General features: G+C 41.6%; 1 protein-coding gene across 6 annotated transcripts in view; it reads right to left on the bottom strand.

Annotated features, from left to right (window-relative positions):
- Window positions 1–16,776, bottom strand: part of DNAH11 (dynein axonemal heavy chain 11) — a 296,073-nt gene that overhangs the window by 268,299 nt on the left and 10,998 nt on the right. For all 6 annotated transcript variants that reach the window (XM_030550733.1, XM_030550734.1, XM_030550737.1 and 3 more), the window contains exons 3-5: window positions 9,651–9,847; window positions 6,536–6,725; window positions 4,665–4,764 (exon numbers count right to left, since the gene is read on the bottom strand). In XM_030550733.1, coding sequence (XP_030406593.1) covers window positions 4,665–4,764; window positions 6,536–6,725; window positions 9,651–9,847 — 487 coding nt within the window. The remainder of the gene's footprint in view (window positions 1–4,664; window positions 4,765–6,535; window positions 6,726–9,650; window positions 9,848–16,776) is intronic.

Raw genomic sequence — 16,776 nt, 5'->3', positions numbered from 1 at the left:
CGTAGAGACTGTCCGGTTTGGCCAACGTACATGACAGAGGGGCATTGCTGGCACATGATGGCATATATCACATTAATAGATGTGAAGATGAATGAGTGCCTGATGGTGTGGCTCATGTGGTTGGATCCTCTGATGGTGTCACTATAGTAGATACGGGGACAGAGTAGGCAATGGGGTTTGTTACAGGGAATGGTTCCTGGGTTAGTGTTTCTGTGGTGTGGGAGTAGTTGCTGGTGAGTATTTGCTTCAGGTTGGGGAGTTGTCTGTAAGCGAGGACTAACCTGCCTCCCAAAGTCTGTGAGAGTGAGGGATCATTTTCCAGGATAGGTTGTAGATCATTGATGATGATGATGTGGTGGAGAGGTTTTAGCTGGGGGCTGTACGTGATGGCCAGTAGTGTTCTGTTATTTTCCTTGTTAGGCCTGTCCTGTAATAGGTGACTTCTGGGTACCCATCTCGCTCTGTCAATCTATTTCCTCACTTCCCCAGGTGGGTATTGTAGATTTAAGAATGCTTGAATCTTGTAGGTGTTTCTCTATCTGAGGGATTGGAGCAAATTCGGTTGTATCTTAGGGCTTGGCTGTAGACAATGGATCGTGTGATGTGTCCTGGATGGTATCTAGAGGCACATAGGCAAGTATAACGGTCAGTGGGTTTCCAGTATAGGGTGGTGTTTATGTGGCTATCACTTATTTGCATTATAGTGTCCAGGAAGAGGATCTCTGGTGTGGACTGGTCTAGGCTGAGGTTGATGGTGGGGTGGAAATTGTTGAAATCCAGGTGGAATTCTTCAAGGGCCTCCTTCCCATGGGTCCATATGATGAAGAAGTCATCAATGTAACGCAAATAGAGGAGGGACGCTAGGGGACGAGAGACTGTATCCACCCTGGAGGCACGGAGTAAGGCATAATGCTGTGAAAATGTATGAATGGAGGACCAGGCGGGTGCCTTGAAAACGTCATTGGTGGGTACCTTCCTAAGGAGGGCAACATATTTAGAATGAGCCTTTGTGGAACTTCTGCAGGCAAATCCTATATTTGGTAGGTTTCCTGTTATTTAAAAGAACCAGCTGAACTTTGGGAGAACACATTTGCTCTAGGCCCAAGAACCATCGAGGAGCCAGACCTTGAGGTGCAGAGATGATATATTTGGAAGCATTATGGAGTCTGACTCGTAGGTCAGTCTTTAGAGCACATGCAGAGGCAGACATGTCACCGGATGGATGAGGGTAGGGAACACCACCTGTCCCAGCCATGCCGATGCTATGATAATTATCACTGCTTTCTCTTGTTTCAGTTTGAGCAGGGCTTTGTGGATCAGAACTCCATTTCAAGTCATCAGTGGTTGAGAAGATACTGGAGTGGTGTGGGTCTGTTTCTGCCTATATGCCCTCATACTGGAGCACAAAGAGGCATATGGCACAGGTGCGTACCTGCAGACACCACTAGCAGAAAAACACTCTTATTGAGAGTTCACAGGTGTACACATATCCTGACACGGAGAACCCATAGGGACAATAACGCAAAGAAGTAGCCAGCTGTTTCGATTTCTGAATTGTACCCAGAACTGTAGCATCCCAAAAGCTTGGCACATAGCAAAGGTCATAGCTGTTCCAATGCAAGGGAAACCATTGACAGACCCAAAGAATTATCCATCAATTTTTCTGCTGTGTGTTATCGATTAATTGATTAAAAGACTAAATCTTGATGTGGATTAATGATCTAGCTGAACCTCAGCCGCCTCATGTTCAGGCTGGATTTAGGAGCGGACAATGCACCCGAGATCAGCTACTCTTTCTAATTAAAAAAGATACAAAAAATGCATTTGAGCCTGGAAAGGAAGTTGGTCAGCGGCATGCTATCTAAGTATGCAACACATGCATTAGATGCCCCAGAAGAATATGAAAGCCCTGAATATGACTTCCCGACCTTCTATGCCCATGGGACAATTCCATCTGCTTCTTGAATGCACATGGAGGATGCCAACAAACATGTGAAGTCACACCTTGCATGAAAGTGTAGACTTGCATGCCTTACTAAAAATTTCATGGCATGACACTGAAGTCGGTTCAGTCCTTATCAATCTGATGGCACAAAAAACTCTGCCCACAAAACTGTGCAGCATATTGGGCTGACTCCCAAGCTACAGTAGAACCTCAGAGTTATGAACTAACCAGTCAACCACACACCACATTTGGACCCAGAAATATGCAATCAGGCAGCAGCAGAGACAAAAAAACAAAAAGCAAATACAGTACAGTACTTTGTTAAATATAAACTACTACAGAGGGAAGGTTTAAAAAAAAAGATTTGAGAAGATAAGGAAATTGTTTCTGTACTTGTTTCATTTAAATTAAGATGGTTAAAAGCAGCCTTTTTCTTCTGCATAGTAAAGTTTCAAAGCTGTATTAAGTCAATGTTCAGTTGTAAACTTTTGAAAGAACAACTATAATGTTTTGTTCAGAGTTACGAACATTTCAGAATTATGAACAACCTCCTTTCCTGAGGCGTTTGTAACTCTGAGATTCTACTGTAGTCCTTGTAGGCTGATGATGTGGTTCATCCAAGGTATGATTAGCAACCGAAGCTTCCTCCTGCAAGTTGGGGAGAAAGTCAGTCACTTTAAATGTCTCCACAATGGCCTTCCACAAGGGTCAGTTTGGGCTCCCCTTTTGTTCAATATATACACATATGACCTTTTTGAAATGCAGGCCAAGAAGTATGTGTATGCTGATGACATCTACATTGCTGACATTGGAAACAGCTTCCACAAATTGAAGGCACTCTCAGCCAAGACATGGATACTTTGACAACTTACTTCCAGCAATGAAGACTAATTCTCAATGAAACCAAGAAAGTGGCAACTACCTTCCATCTAAACAATCTTCCTGCCAATCAACCCATCTAGATTCATATCCAAGAACAGCCATTGTCATTCCATTCAGTTGTCACATACTTGCGAGTAAAACTCCAACATGCCTGATATGCAGGTAAGGCCAGTAACAGCTGAAAATGAAGTTCTCTTCCTGTACTGCCTTGATATGAAAACTGTGAGGAACCTCCTGGGGCACAGATCCTTTGGTCCTTCATACATCTGTACCGGCCTTGGTGTTTGCTCCAGCAGAATACTGCTCTGCCGTCTAGGGGCACAGCCACCACACTCAGCTTGTCAACATGGAGTTGAATTCAACCACTTGTATTATTAGTGGCTGTTTGAACTATACACAAACCTTCAATTTGCATGTACTAGTACACAAGCTCTGCCAGATGTTTAACAAGAAGCCATTACTGTTAAGTCTGCCTGGAAAGCCGAGACAGATGAACCAACCTATTACATCTCTGGTTGACTGATGCCTCCTTCTCAGATAGAGAACAAACACTCTGAGCCAACTCAAAGGTCTGCTTGTTTTCAGGAGAGGAATCCCATTTCTGTGGTCTGGGGTGTGACACCATGGCTGATTTCTCGACATCCATTTGCTACAACAGTTCAAACACTCCTGGACAAGAGTGCTACTGGCCCTTTAGCGTGCATGGACAGTCAGCACCACTAGCGAGCTGAAAACTACATCCTTACAGTGTGAAAGCATCGATGGGAAAGACTAACCAAGTAAATTCAGGAGTTCATCACTGCACCTGTCTCCTTGTCCCCTTGATCAAAGATCCTAGACCAGGCTTACTAGGCTACTCTCTGTCTCAAACAGAATTGCTGCAACCATACATTGGTTCGGCCTGCTTTCCTCCCCATACTGTGACTGTGGAGCAGCATAGCAGATAACTAGTCGTGAGGCAGAAGAGTGGCATCTAGATGGCAGTTTACAACACCTAGCCTCCCTTGATATGAGGTATTATCTGGTTATGGAACCTGGACATCAAGCACTGACATCTGCGTAGGAGAGAGAAAGAGACCCATCCATAAAGCCGGCGTAATTTACCTGTTTAACAGGGATATGAGGCTAAACTGGGACAGTATGACCTAGTGGAGAGCACACTGAACTGGGTCTCACGAGACCTGGATTCTAATCCCGGCTCAGCCACTTGGCTGCTGGATGACCTTGAGCAAGTCACTTCACCTCCTTGAGTCTCATTTTCTTGTCTGTAAAATGAGGCTAACAATATTTACCTCCATTGTAAAGCACTTTGAGAATTACTAATGAGAAGTATTATGTAACAGCTAAATATTATTGCTTACTAAGCTAACAACTCATAAGATAAATGGCACTATAAGAATAAAAGGCATTTTTATTATTTCATTGAAACTTCATTTGATGTATATAAAATACAAACTAATAATAAAGGAATATTAAGCTAATATGAATAACTGTGCACTTAGTATGTTAGCAATAAAGTCTGCATAACAACAGATATAGTACATGTGAAGACTCAAAATAATGTTTAGAAACACTCACACACATTTATTTAATTAGTGCTATATCTCTCCCTGATTTTTATGGAAAGAAAAGTATCCACATAAACTTTACAAAAGTAAATAATGAGCAAAGTCTAAATACAAAGTGGTTTGATTTAATGTGTACATGCTCCTCCGGAACAGATACAGCTTAGCAGTGGCATAATTATAGTGTTATTGCAAACAGTATTATAGATTATTCTATAACACAAACATAAAAAAGGTAGACAAAATATAAATTTAATTCAAGCTACCCTTACCATCTTCTACGTCCTTCAAAATGCTCTGAGAAGTAGGATAATAGCTGCTCTCTTTGGTTTTTAAGATCGTAACCATTTTTTGAACAACAGGAGACTGAAGCTAGAATCATAACAAACAAAAATTTTCAGTAAAGACCAAATTAAATTTAAGAACATTTCTGTCACAAAGTGGAGTATGTTGCCTACTTGGATATAGAGAGTGAAATCAAAAGTTTTACTGCCAACTTCAATGGAGTCAGGACTTCACACAAAGTTGTTGTTTTTTTTAAATATCTCAAGTACTGTATATGCACATTGATTTCCACGGACATTGGATCAGGCCTAATGGAAAAACTCCCATTGACTTCAGTGGGTAATGGGTCAGGCTCTCTATGCTCATGTTTATCCAATTTATACTGGAGCACTGCTAATAACCAGGATAGTGGAAATACAGAATTAAAAAGAGGATGGTAACATGTGTTTTCCACCTCCAAACAATATTTCATATTTAAAATGTAAATAATTTTAATAGCTGCACAAAGTTTTAACAAAAAACACAGCTGGAGAACTTGTAATATCTATTTTAACAAGTCAGTATTTTGAAGCAGCAGCCTCCATTCCATAGCTAAAGTTGAAGATACTTTCCCATTATAAACCCATTTTCAAGCCCAAATTTCTTCAGAAATAAATCTTTCCCCTTATGTAGCATTTTCTGGGGGGAGAGACATAGGAAGTTTTCTAAAGCTCTGGACAGAGATTTTCAAATTGGCACAGGGAAGTTAGCCATACGCATCTTAAAATTAATGGAACATGTGTAGTTAAATCCCCTGCACAGGTTCGACCATGATGTTTTAATTTTTTTCTTTGTTATTCAAGTTTTGAAAGTTTTCCTTATTATTTTCTGGCTCTTCATATGTCTCTGAAATGAATTGCCTAGGAACTCCAATTTTATTTTACTGGACCTGTGAGGGAAAATGCCTAGTCGTATATTTATTTTGATGGTATTGTTTTGGGTGGAGAGAGTGCAAAGATATAGACTGAAAGAGGCATAGTAAGAGTACCTCAGAAAGATACAGAGTAGAGGAAAGGCTAAACATGAATTAGAGGGATGGGGAACAAATGAAAGGGAGATAAAGCACATTTATTGAAGGTTTTTTCCTAGCAGGAAGGGTTGATGCAAAATAACTAAAGTTTTTTTTGTTTGTTTTTCAAAGGATTGGCTAAAACAAGCTGTGGGTTCAGAAAGTTGTGTGCGCCCCCCCTCCACCACCTATGCCACCTCCTCCCAATTTTTTATTTTTATTATTTTCAAAGAGCATGGAGGAAGTTGATCTGGGGGGAGGCAGGACATAAAAGGGAACAGGGGAAGACAGAGAGGGATGCAGCGGACTCAGGGCATGAAAATGCTGGAATGCATTTCCCCTCCTCCAGATCTTACACAACCACCTGTTCTAAACTTCTGTAGATCATTTTTTGAAAAACACCAACTAAATAAACAGGGTAATTCCTAAACAAAAAGCTCATTTAATGAATTTAGTCTGAAGGTGTGTTTCAGTGGAGTCTGGCTAGCCACCACAAGAAATTCTCTCTTGACAACACACACGTTAGATAATTTAGAAATGAACAATTAAGGGATCCAGACAGTTCCCCATTGCCATGTAGTCCATCACCAATTATCACTTCCTGTTATTTACAGCATCACCCATCCTTAACTCCATTTTGTTTGGACATATCTATGGAGACAGATAAATCAGAAATCCAGGTCTTCAGCTGTGCCAATTTTCTATGCAGGTTATTTGAAACACGGAAACCAGTGGCTCAATTTGCATGCAAAAATAAGACAACCATACAGGGCTTCCCTCAACATCTGCTGAATATCTGCAAATACGTACTTGATCATATATGCACAACAAATTATCTTTTCTCGTCTTCCAGAAGTTGAGCTCAGTTTGGGGATCTGAATGGAGGCCTTGCAGAAGAGGTTGAACAGAATCCCTTTTTAATATGTCACGTATCTGATATGACCATTTAATAACCATAGATTCAATTGCATGCAGCATGGTCCTAGCATATGGATATTGTCTGAAAAATAGAAAAAAATTATCAGTATTTTTGCTGAATTACAGGTGGTGTTCCAGGGCAGTGGTGTGGCAATAGGTGTCCTTATCCTTCTCTTTACACTTTATCATGAACACTTTAGTGTGAATACCTAGACTACTGAGTCCAGTGCTGGCCAACACATTACCAGAAAGATAAATTCAAACCACTACAACTAAACGATCAGCGAGCCAAAAGGATTGATTTATGAGGAAAGAATAAAAGAGTTTACTGACCGTCAGTAAACAGATTATAACTTTCCTCAGATCTATACACTGTTCAAAGATATTGGCCAAATACTCCCCATGAATAATTCTTGGTTTGCGAGTGTTTAGTATTCAAAATCCAAGTTTTGTTGTTTAGTTTACGGACCCCAAGTCATATGATATTGTTCCCATTTCTTGACTGGATGATTATAAGTTACACTCAAGTTTCCAGTCCAAGTATTCAACATTTATGAGTTCAAAATTCACTTCCTATGATTATTCTTTAACATTTCCTAACATGCATTCTTTCTAGTAACTTCCAGCCTGATAGTTTGTTTGCTATAATATACATTTCAGGGCACACAAAGATAAGGAAGGGTGCAAGAAAAGCTGAAGTAAATTATATTTACAGAATATTAGGGTGTGCATCTATCTCTGACTATGAGATATCAGCAGGTCTACACATGATCTTGTACAGAAATAACTAAACTAGTTTAAAAATTCACAGCTTTTGTTGTTTCAGTGCAAGTCTGTGTGTGGATATTCTTTATTAAAAAATTTGTGTGTTTATGTCAATATCATTTAAGGGGTTAAAAGCCAGTATTAACAAGAGTTGTTAATTTAAACATATTTAGTTATTTCAGTGCAGGTTTGTGTGTAGATAAGCCCTAACTTTCTCCTTTCTGTCTGGGACCCCAGACTTTCACCTCTCCTGTCCTCTTCTGTGTCTAAAATGCCTGCATGAAGTCATCATCTTCTCCCACTGCCCTTCTCACACCACACTGCTCCTGTTGTCTTGCTATCTCTTAATACATTAAATTCAAGAAGATGCTCCTCACATGCAAGGCTCTACATAATCTTGCCCTGCAACCTCAAATTTAAATCTAATTTCTCTCCATTGTCCTTCCCAGTCCTTTCACCTTATTCCACTCTGCAGCTCATTTTCCCATTTGGGGCTTCATGCTTACATCATACCGCTGGAACACTCCCCGTTCCTCACTCACCAAGTCCTTTCTCTTCTCTCTCCACCTAGCACAGAGGGGCTTCGATCCGAGTGAGGCCCCACACGTAACAATAAGAATAAATCCTACCCTTCTGAGTAATCCCCCATCAATAATCTGTGCAGACAGCCTGTCCTGAACTCTTGTCACGTGTTTGTCTTATTTAAATTGTAAGCTCTTTGGGGCTGGAATGTGTCATTGCCATGTAAATTTATGGTGCTTTAATACTGTTTATTGTAACCACAATGACCACTACTTGCTCAAAGGATGATATCAAAAAGGATGGACTTTCCAGGACGTCTAAATATACATCTTCCAGAATTTAAAACAACCACCATGTCTAAATATAATAATAGATCAGGGCAGACCCTCTGCTGGTGTAAACTGTCATAGCTTCATTGACTGCAGTGGAGCTCTACTATTTTAAACTGCTGAGAATCTGGTCCCATATTTCAGTCCCTCCAATTAACATCAGAAAGATTCAGGTAAACGATGACAAAAGGCACCATCATATTTTCTTAACACTGGTTGAAACAGCAGCAGGTGATCTAAAATAATTTAGCATTATGGCTGCTAAATATTAGAGAATAAATCAGTGCACATATTGTGATACATTGAGTTCTTAGAAATAAAAGAAATAACCTGAGCAATGTAGCACACACATCCCTTTAAAACAAACACATCTACTTTTATGTAATAACAATTGAGCATAATAAAACAAATAGCATCTAGTATTTCAAACAGTAGCATTGTAAAATATTGCCCAAGGGATATAAAAATTACATTTGTTGTGCAATTATTCTTCTCAGGGATTATATCACTATTTAAATATTTTTCCTTCTCTCAAGTACTATTTTACTGTTACTGTCCTCACTATATATACACACATAATTCCATGAAAAGCAGTCTTAAAATTAAACCCATCTTAATCCTTGTGCATGACACCAGCCCTGCAAATTAGAACATTCAACCAATCACTGCTGCTCCCATTGAAAACAGCCACTGAAGTCATGTTGAATGAAGAGCACTAAGAGTGAAAGACAAATACATAGTAAGTGGAAAAGAGAGAGGGGAACATGGAAGGGGAGCGAGAGAACAGGCTGCAGTCCAGCAGAGCACTTAAGCACCTGCTTAACTTTTAAAGCACTTGAATAGTTCCACTGAAGGCAATAAGATTATTCATGTGATTGAAATAAAGCTAGTATGCAAGCACTCTTCTGGATCTGAGCCACAGAGAGGAAGTAGTAGCTATTGGCAGTACATTCAAAAATTTAATCCAAAAAAATAACTAGCCATATTTCATACCATGAGGCTATAAATTTCACAGAGAGATTCTGGTGAATACACAAACAACTTTTGGCTTGCTCTTGCAGTTAACTAGCCACTGCTAGAAGACAAGCCCTTGAGGATACATTCTACGTAGCATCTCATATGCCAGAGAGCAATTTCAATGTTTAATTTAGTTATTTTGTAAAAATCTCTGTTGGCATTTTGAGGAAACATAATTTGGGACACTCTTTAAAATGTTCATGGGAGTGATATTATAACCAAAGTGTTCCAAATTCAATATCATAAGGGATACTGTTAACATTTACTGATACGTTTATTTCACTAATGCAACTAATATCAGTTTAAATTTCTGTGGCTGAAAGACCATCAGGTGCAGTGGTTCTTAGTTGTATTGTATGTGTTGTGTTTCTTACTTATTTTCAGTGCACATCTGATGCAAGTCAGCCCTTGCTGCAACTGTTGGAATAGGAAGAAGGGTTCTTCCTGACATCATTCCCTTCATAACATGCACCTTATTTTTCAAAATTTCCACATGACGTTCCATATCTTGTGAAATAAAATGTGGCCAGGATCCATGGTTTTTCTTATTGGAAAGAACGGGTACTAAAACCTGGAGCCAGAGCAGAGAAAGAAGGGTTACAAATCAGTTAAATGTTTCAAGTTTTTCAGTGATACTTCACAACATACTGCTTCTTTAAATCCTGAGTGGAACAACAAACACACACCAAAACTAAAGCATATGTCAGAAACAAAGCATATGTCACAAACAAATGATTACTTAAACCAAAGTCAACTTTCTGATTTTTAATATATACTTCTCCTGTTGATATACACGTGTTCAAACCTATCCCAATTGCGTTGTGCACAAAAAGAATATCAATATGTATTTACACTCCCTCCAAATCAACTGAGCCCAACATTGAGGTTCTTTTTCAAACACCATGAACTATACTACTTTTGCTATTTCTCCTCCACCTTTTCCCCACAAAAAATAGGAAAAAAGAGGGAGAGAAATAAATAGCCAGGTCTCTGCATCCAACTTTTCCCATCAGAGGGCACAAAATTATCATCAACATCCCAGTCCCCAAGTATCTGGGTTTAATAGACAAACAGATAAAGAGTAATCCCTAAATATAATTAAATTTTCTTGTCAGGTTCAATTTTATATTTAGAGTAATCTCTTTGAGTAAAAATACCCTTCTATAATAAGCCTTTGTAAAATTATTTTTTTCCATTAGGGCAAATGTGTAGTTTTGTCTGTGACTGAATACTGCATGTTCAAAACATTTAATTTTAAACCCTTTAATTCCTTCATATAAATAAAACGTTTCCTAACTCCTAGCTACCTTCTCTATAGTGCATATCACTGTACTTTTGAAGCACTTAAGCACATGCTTAACTTTAAGCATTTGATTATTGCTCACTGAAGTTTACAATTAGGCATGTGCTTAAGCACTTCGCCAAATGTGAGTAGAACATAGCTCCTGCTTAAGTGCTTTATGAATCAGGTCTAAACCGTGAATAAGTAAATTAAATCTGCATACCAGTGTCACATAGGGACCTTTTTTAGGATTGTTTTTATTACATTAGTGCACATAGATCCCAGTCAGGTTAGGGCCCCATTAGGCTCAATATTGTACAGCCATAAAACAAACAATGAGCTCACCATCTTAGGCTCAAATGCTACAAACAGCTCATACAGAGCCCCACTGATTTCTACCTGTGCAGGACTCCTTGTAGGATTAGGGGCATTTGTTTAAAACAAGGCACAAAGGGAGGTGAAATGAAGGGTGAAGGACAGGGAAAACAGTAATACGGTATAATCATGTTTTTGCATAGAGTGAGTGCAAAATTTGTAGTTATAAACCTTGATTCTAGTTGTTGTGTTAGAGATAGATGAACAGATCAACAGTGGCCTGAGCTCCTCAACTGCCTTTCTACTGTCAGTTGTTCTGTAGTGTTCTATAGGCATCATGGTAAAGTGTATGTTACGAGAGGATGTGGCACAAAGCATACCCAGAGCATGCCACCCCACAAAATGGCACTGCAATCACTGCACTTCAGTCCCCTCTTTGTTGTTCAGTAATCACTGTGGTCCCCAGTTGTGTGAAAGAGATCCTCTTAAAACGATAACTACTTAGAAGTCTGGTGGAAGTTATTGGAGTTCACTAAAAGAGGACTGTCACCCATCAACAAACCTGATAGTATTCAAATAAAGTTCTTAAACTAAGGACGGGAGAAACCCCTTCAACAAGGCCAATTATTAATTGTGTATATACTAAGTTTCTCTCTATTTAAGTTGTAAAACAAGTTTTATATGATTTCTGTTATCAAAGAATGGATCTGTTAATAAACAGAATTAAAAAAGCAGAGAAGAGAAAAGTGAAGTGAAAAGAAAAAGATCCTCTTTATCCTGTGATGCAGTTCCAACTGCTTCTGTGCAACAGTGAAATTCCTATGTGGGTGAAAAGATGAGCCAGGTAAGGTAAAGTTTCTACAACTACACAGCCTCCTTGAATCTTCAGGGATCTCATGCACCCAGGAGCGGGTGTGTGTGTGTTTATTAACTAGCATTCTTCCGCTTGGGATCTAATTTGTTAAATCTTTACAAAATAAATAACATTCTCCTGGCTCAAGACCCTCCTTCCCTTAGGGCTTTCCATTTATCGTTGGTTTCAAGCTTCAGGTCCCATCTCTCTTAGATCTTGTCTACACTACACAGTTTTGTTGACAAACGTCAGCTTTCATCAACAAAACAGTGGAGGTGTACACACAAGAATAGTCCACCTGCAGACTTAACTCCCCTGCTACGCTGACAAAATAAAACCATGTGGACGGGTGACAGAGCTTTTTGCGAGGTAGTTAGAGTGACAGGGTGTCAGTGTAGACAGTGCACTTGCTTATATTGCCCTAATTGGCATCCTGGAAGTGTCCCACAATGCCCATCATGACTGCTCTGGTTAGCAGTTTGAACTCTGCTGCCCTATAGGTACACAGGCATGCACCTCTTCCCAGTTTAAAGGCCCAGGGATTTTTGTAAATTCCCCTCCGTGTCCTCAGTGTGGATTGTTCGCACAGCATCTTCCCAGCTGACCATGCCAGCTTTCTACAACAGATGCACTCCCACGTGGAGTACACCATAGCAGTTGGATCTGCTGGGTCTGGGGGATAGGAGGCTATGCAGTCACAACTTTGCTCAAGTTGTAGGAACTTTGATATCTATAGCCAGATGGCTCATGGCATGCAGGAGAAGGGACATGAAAGGGGCACACACCAGTGCCATAAGATCAAGGAGCTGAGGCAAGTGTACCAGAAGGCCCGGGAGGGTAACCATCACTCTGGTGCAGTGTCAAAGACATGCCACTTCCATTAGGAGCTGCACACCATCCTTGGCAGTGACCCCACCACCACCAAGAGCCCCGTGGACACTTCGGGAAGACTGGAGGCAGCAGCCAGTGGAGTCGACCCGCAGGACAAAAGTGCTGGATAAGGAAGTGGAGTTGAAGGAGGATGTGGGACATGCGACAACTCCAGAGGGTTCTAGCCAGTCCCAGGACTCTGGCTCTGGCACTCATGAAGCAGGAGAGGCAAGCTCTGGTAAACAAGTATTTTGCTTTGATACTCCACAGTGATAGGACATTGAGGTCTCATTTATTTTGTTATATGTAGAAGAGGGTGTAACAATGCGGTTTTGGCAGGACCCAACTGAGAGTGCCAATTCAGGACAAATTGCTTAAAACAGGGCAGCTACAGCCCAAGGCTGGGGTTTTTCCACCTCTAAGGCAAACCAAACCAGCCAGACAAAGAGGACTTTGGTCTCACCCCACTAGCTAACCACAAGTCACACAAGCAATTCTCTTAGACACTCCAGTTTCCCAGTATCACCACCAGTGCCACTCGTCCTGGGGATGAATGGTTATGAAAACCAACACTCTAATAAAGGAAAAAGGTTCTCTCGATCCCAAAGAATCAAGCCCCAGACCCAGGTCAATATACAAATCAGATCTTACCACAAATCAGGCTGTTGCCAATCCTTTAGAATCTAAAATCTAAAGGTTTATTCATAAAAGGAAAAAGGTAGAGATGAGAGCTAGAATTGGTTAAATGGAATCAATTACATACAAGAATGGTAAAGCTCTTGGTTCAGGCTTGTAGCAGTGATGATTTGAACCTGCAGTTTATTCTAAGTCTCTGGAGTACATCCCCAGCAGGGATGGGTCATTCAGTCCTTTGTGTAGAGCTTCCATTTGTAGCAAAGTCCCTCCACAGGTAAGAAGCAGGACTGAAGACAAAATAGAGATGAGGCATCGGCCTTTTATAGTCTTTTCCAGATGTAAAAATACCTTTTTGTTCTTACAGTGGAAAATTACATGGCAAGTTCCTGCATACTTTTTTGAGTTACAAGGCATATCTGCCTTCTCTCAAAGGGTCAATTGTATAGCTGATGGTCCTTAATGGGCCATCAAGCAGGCTAGGCAGGGCTAACACCAATTTATCTGGGATATCACCCAGAAGCATAGCACAAATTTGAAATACAGGAAGTGCAGAGCCAATACTCATAACTTCAACTACAAAATGATACATACATACAGACAGCATAATCATAACCAGCAACCCATAACCTGGTCTAAGACACCTTATATGACCCCCTTTACATAAGATTTGGTGCCACTACAGCAGCTTAGTTGTAACCATGTTCTGTATGGTCTCAGATTATATCAATAACATCACACTCCCAATGTAAAATTGAGGCAGGAAGGGATGACACAAACATCATTGATCAGGGCCGACTTTAGGCTGATTCGCTCGATTCCCAGGAATCGGGCCCCGCACCTAAGAGGGCCCCATGCTTTAGGCACCTTTTTAATTATTAAAAAAAAAAAAAAAAAAAAAAAAACCCTTACCCCGGCTCCCTGGCTGCGATCTGCTCCGGGGTCTTCCATGGTCCCGCTCTCTTGACCAAAGCGCAGGCTGGAGCCTCGGCCAGAGCCTCGGCCGGAGCGCGGCTCTCCTGGCTGGAGCTCCAGGCCCTTTAAATAGCCTCCAGAGCCCTGGGATAGTGGGGGGCCCTGGGGGCTATTTAAAGGGCCAGGGCTCCAGCTGCCTCTGCCACCCGGTCCTTTAAATAGCCGCCGGAGCCCTGCCACCCCCATGCATTCCCCAGAGCTCCCGCAGCTATTTAAAAAGGTCCAGGGCGGGGTAGAAGCTGGGGAGCCCCAGGCCCTTTAAATAGCCCCCAAAGCCCTGGGGTAGCAGGGAGCTCGGGGGCTATTTAAAGGGCCAGGGCTCCAGCTGCCTCAGCTGCACTCCCTGCCTGTGGCCAGCTCTGCACCCTGTGCCCACAGCCAGCCCCTGTCAAATCCCCTGCCCTGTTTCTAGTCAACCCCTGCAGCCCTGCCCAAAGCCAGCCAGCCAGCCCCATACACACTGCTGGCCACACCATGAATAATACATGAAAGAAATGAAAGGCTTTTTTTCCCTTTTTTTTTTTTGAAGTCATCCCTACCAGGGCCCCAACGAAAAATGTTCGAATTGGGCCCCGCACTTCCTAAAGCCGGCCCTGTCACTGACCACTTCCCAAGAGCTCCCCATCCTTGGGCCTGTCTCACTACAGCTAGTGTTGGGTTAGAAGCCATACCAGTGTATAACAGAAATAGTTTATCAAAGTCATGTGCAATAACATGATTAATCTCTTTACAAACTCAAGGTAAAACTTGGTTAGAACAATAGTGGACTGGATTTGTTCTTGCAGCATGGTCTCATGTGATCTTGCCAAGAGCTAAAGAACACAGCTACTTTATCCATACAAGCTTTGGCAAATGTTTGGAACCCAATTAACATCAAATCAATGTAGATATTAATGTTGTTCATAGTACAGGAATCTTGGCATTTAGCCATGAAAGCAATATGGTAGTGTGCCTCAGTTTCCCTTTTCATACAGCACACTAGGTCTGGAATGTCTTTTCCCCAGTGAAAAGTTCTAATACGGTTTACAGGCATTAACTGTGAAATATCAATATAGCAAAGTGTTTTAACATAAAGTGTGTTCTCATGTATTTCTTTCAACATGTTCAAGGGATTTTCCAAAAGATTAGGCTCATTGTACATTATTACAGTTCTTGTTAATAGCAACACATTAGTTACAAAAATCACCATTAGCAATAAAAACAAATTTATTGCACGTGCCCATCTACAATCATGTTTGTCATGCCACACCTTTGGCTCAATACCATTGGAGTTTGGGCATTTTAGGATTAATTTTGCAAAAGGAAGCCACAGGTTAAGTTCTCTCTTTCTTCTCTGTCCTGAAGGATCAGACCCTGATTTCTCTTGCTCTGTCCTGAAGGATCAGACCCTGATTCTCTCTTTCTTCTCTGTCTTAAGGATCAGACCCAGAATTCACTGGGGCCTGGTCTACATTACGTGTTTAAACCGAATTAATCAGTGTTAAACTGATTTAACCCTGCACCCGTCCACACAACGAGGCCCTTTATATCAATATAAAGGGCTCTTTAAACTGGTTTCTGTACTCCTCCCCAACGAGAGGAGTAGCGCTGAAATCAGTATTGCCATGTCGGATTAGGGTTAGTGTGGCCGCAAATTGACGGTATTGGCCTCCGGGCAGTATCCCACAGTGCACCATTGTGACCGCTCTGGAAAGCGATCTGAACTCAGATGCACTGGCCAGGTAGACAGGAAAAGCCCCGCAGAGTTTTGAATTTCATTTCCTGTTTGCCCAGCGTGGAGCTCTGATGAGCACGGGTGGCAATGCAGTCTCAAATCCAAAAAGAGCTCCAGCATGGACCATACGGGAGATACTGGATCTGATCGCTGAATGGGGAGACAAATCTGTTCTATCAGAGCTTCGTTACAGAAGACGAAATGCGAAAGCATTTGAAAAAATCTCCAAGCTATGATAGACAGACATAACGGAAAGCCAAAGAATCAAATGGACGCTCATGGAGGGAGGGAGGGGGGACTGAGGACTCCAGCTATCCCACAGTCCCCGCAGTCTCCGAAAAGTATTTGCATTCTTGGCTGAGCTCCCAATGCCTGTAGGGTCAAACGCATTGTCCGGGGTGGTTCAAGGTATATATCATCAATTTACACCCCTCCCCCCGTGAAAGAAAAGGGAAAAAATTGTTTCTTGACTTTTTTCAATGTCACCATATGTCTACTGCATGCTGCTGCGGCACTGAACAGCAGCATCCTCTCCCCTCCCCTCCCCTGTGGCAGACGGTACAATATGACTGCTATCCATCGTCATCATCAGCCCGTGAGTGTTCCTGGCTGGCCTCGGTGAGGTCAGCCGGTGGCGCCTGGGTAAAAATAGGAATGACTCCCGGTCATTCCCGGCAGATGGTACAGAACGGCTGGTAATCGTCACCATCATAGCAACTGGGGGCTGAGCTCCACCCCTCTCCCTTTCATGTGTAAAGAAAAGATTCTGTACTGCCTGGACTATCATAGCAGCGGGAGGCTGGGCTCCTCTCCCCATGCCACCATTTAATGTCCTGCCTGGACTATCATAGCAGCTGG

The sequence above is a fragment of the Gopherus evgoodei genome, chromosome 2, assembly GCF_007399415.2.
Source record: "Gopherus evgoodei ecotype Sinaloan lineage chromosome 2, rGopEvg1_v1.p, whole genome shotgun sequence".
NCBI classification, from domain to species: domain Eukaryota; kingdom Metazoa; phylum Chordata; order Testudines; family Testudinidae; genus Gopherus; species Gopherus evgoodei.
Note: the sequence above shows the minus strand (reverse complement) of the source record. Positions and strands in the feature narration are given on the sequence as shown.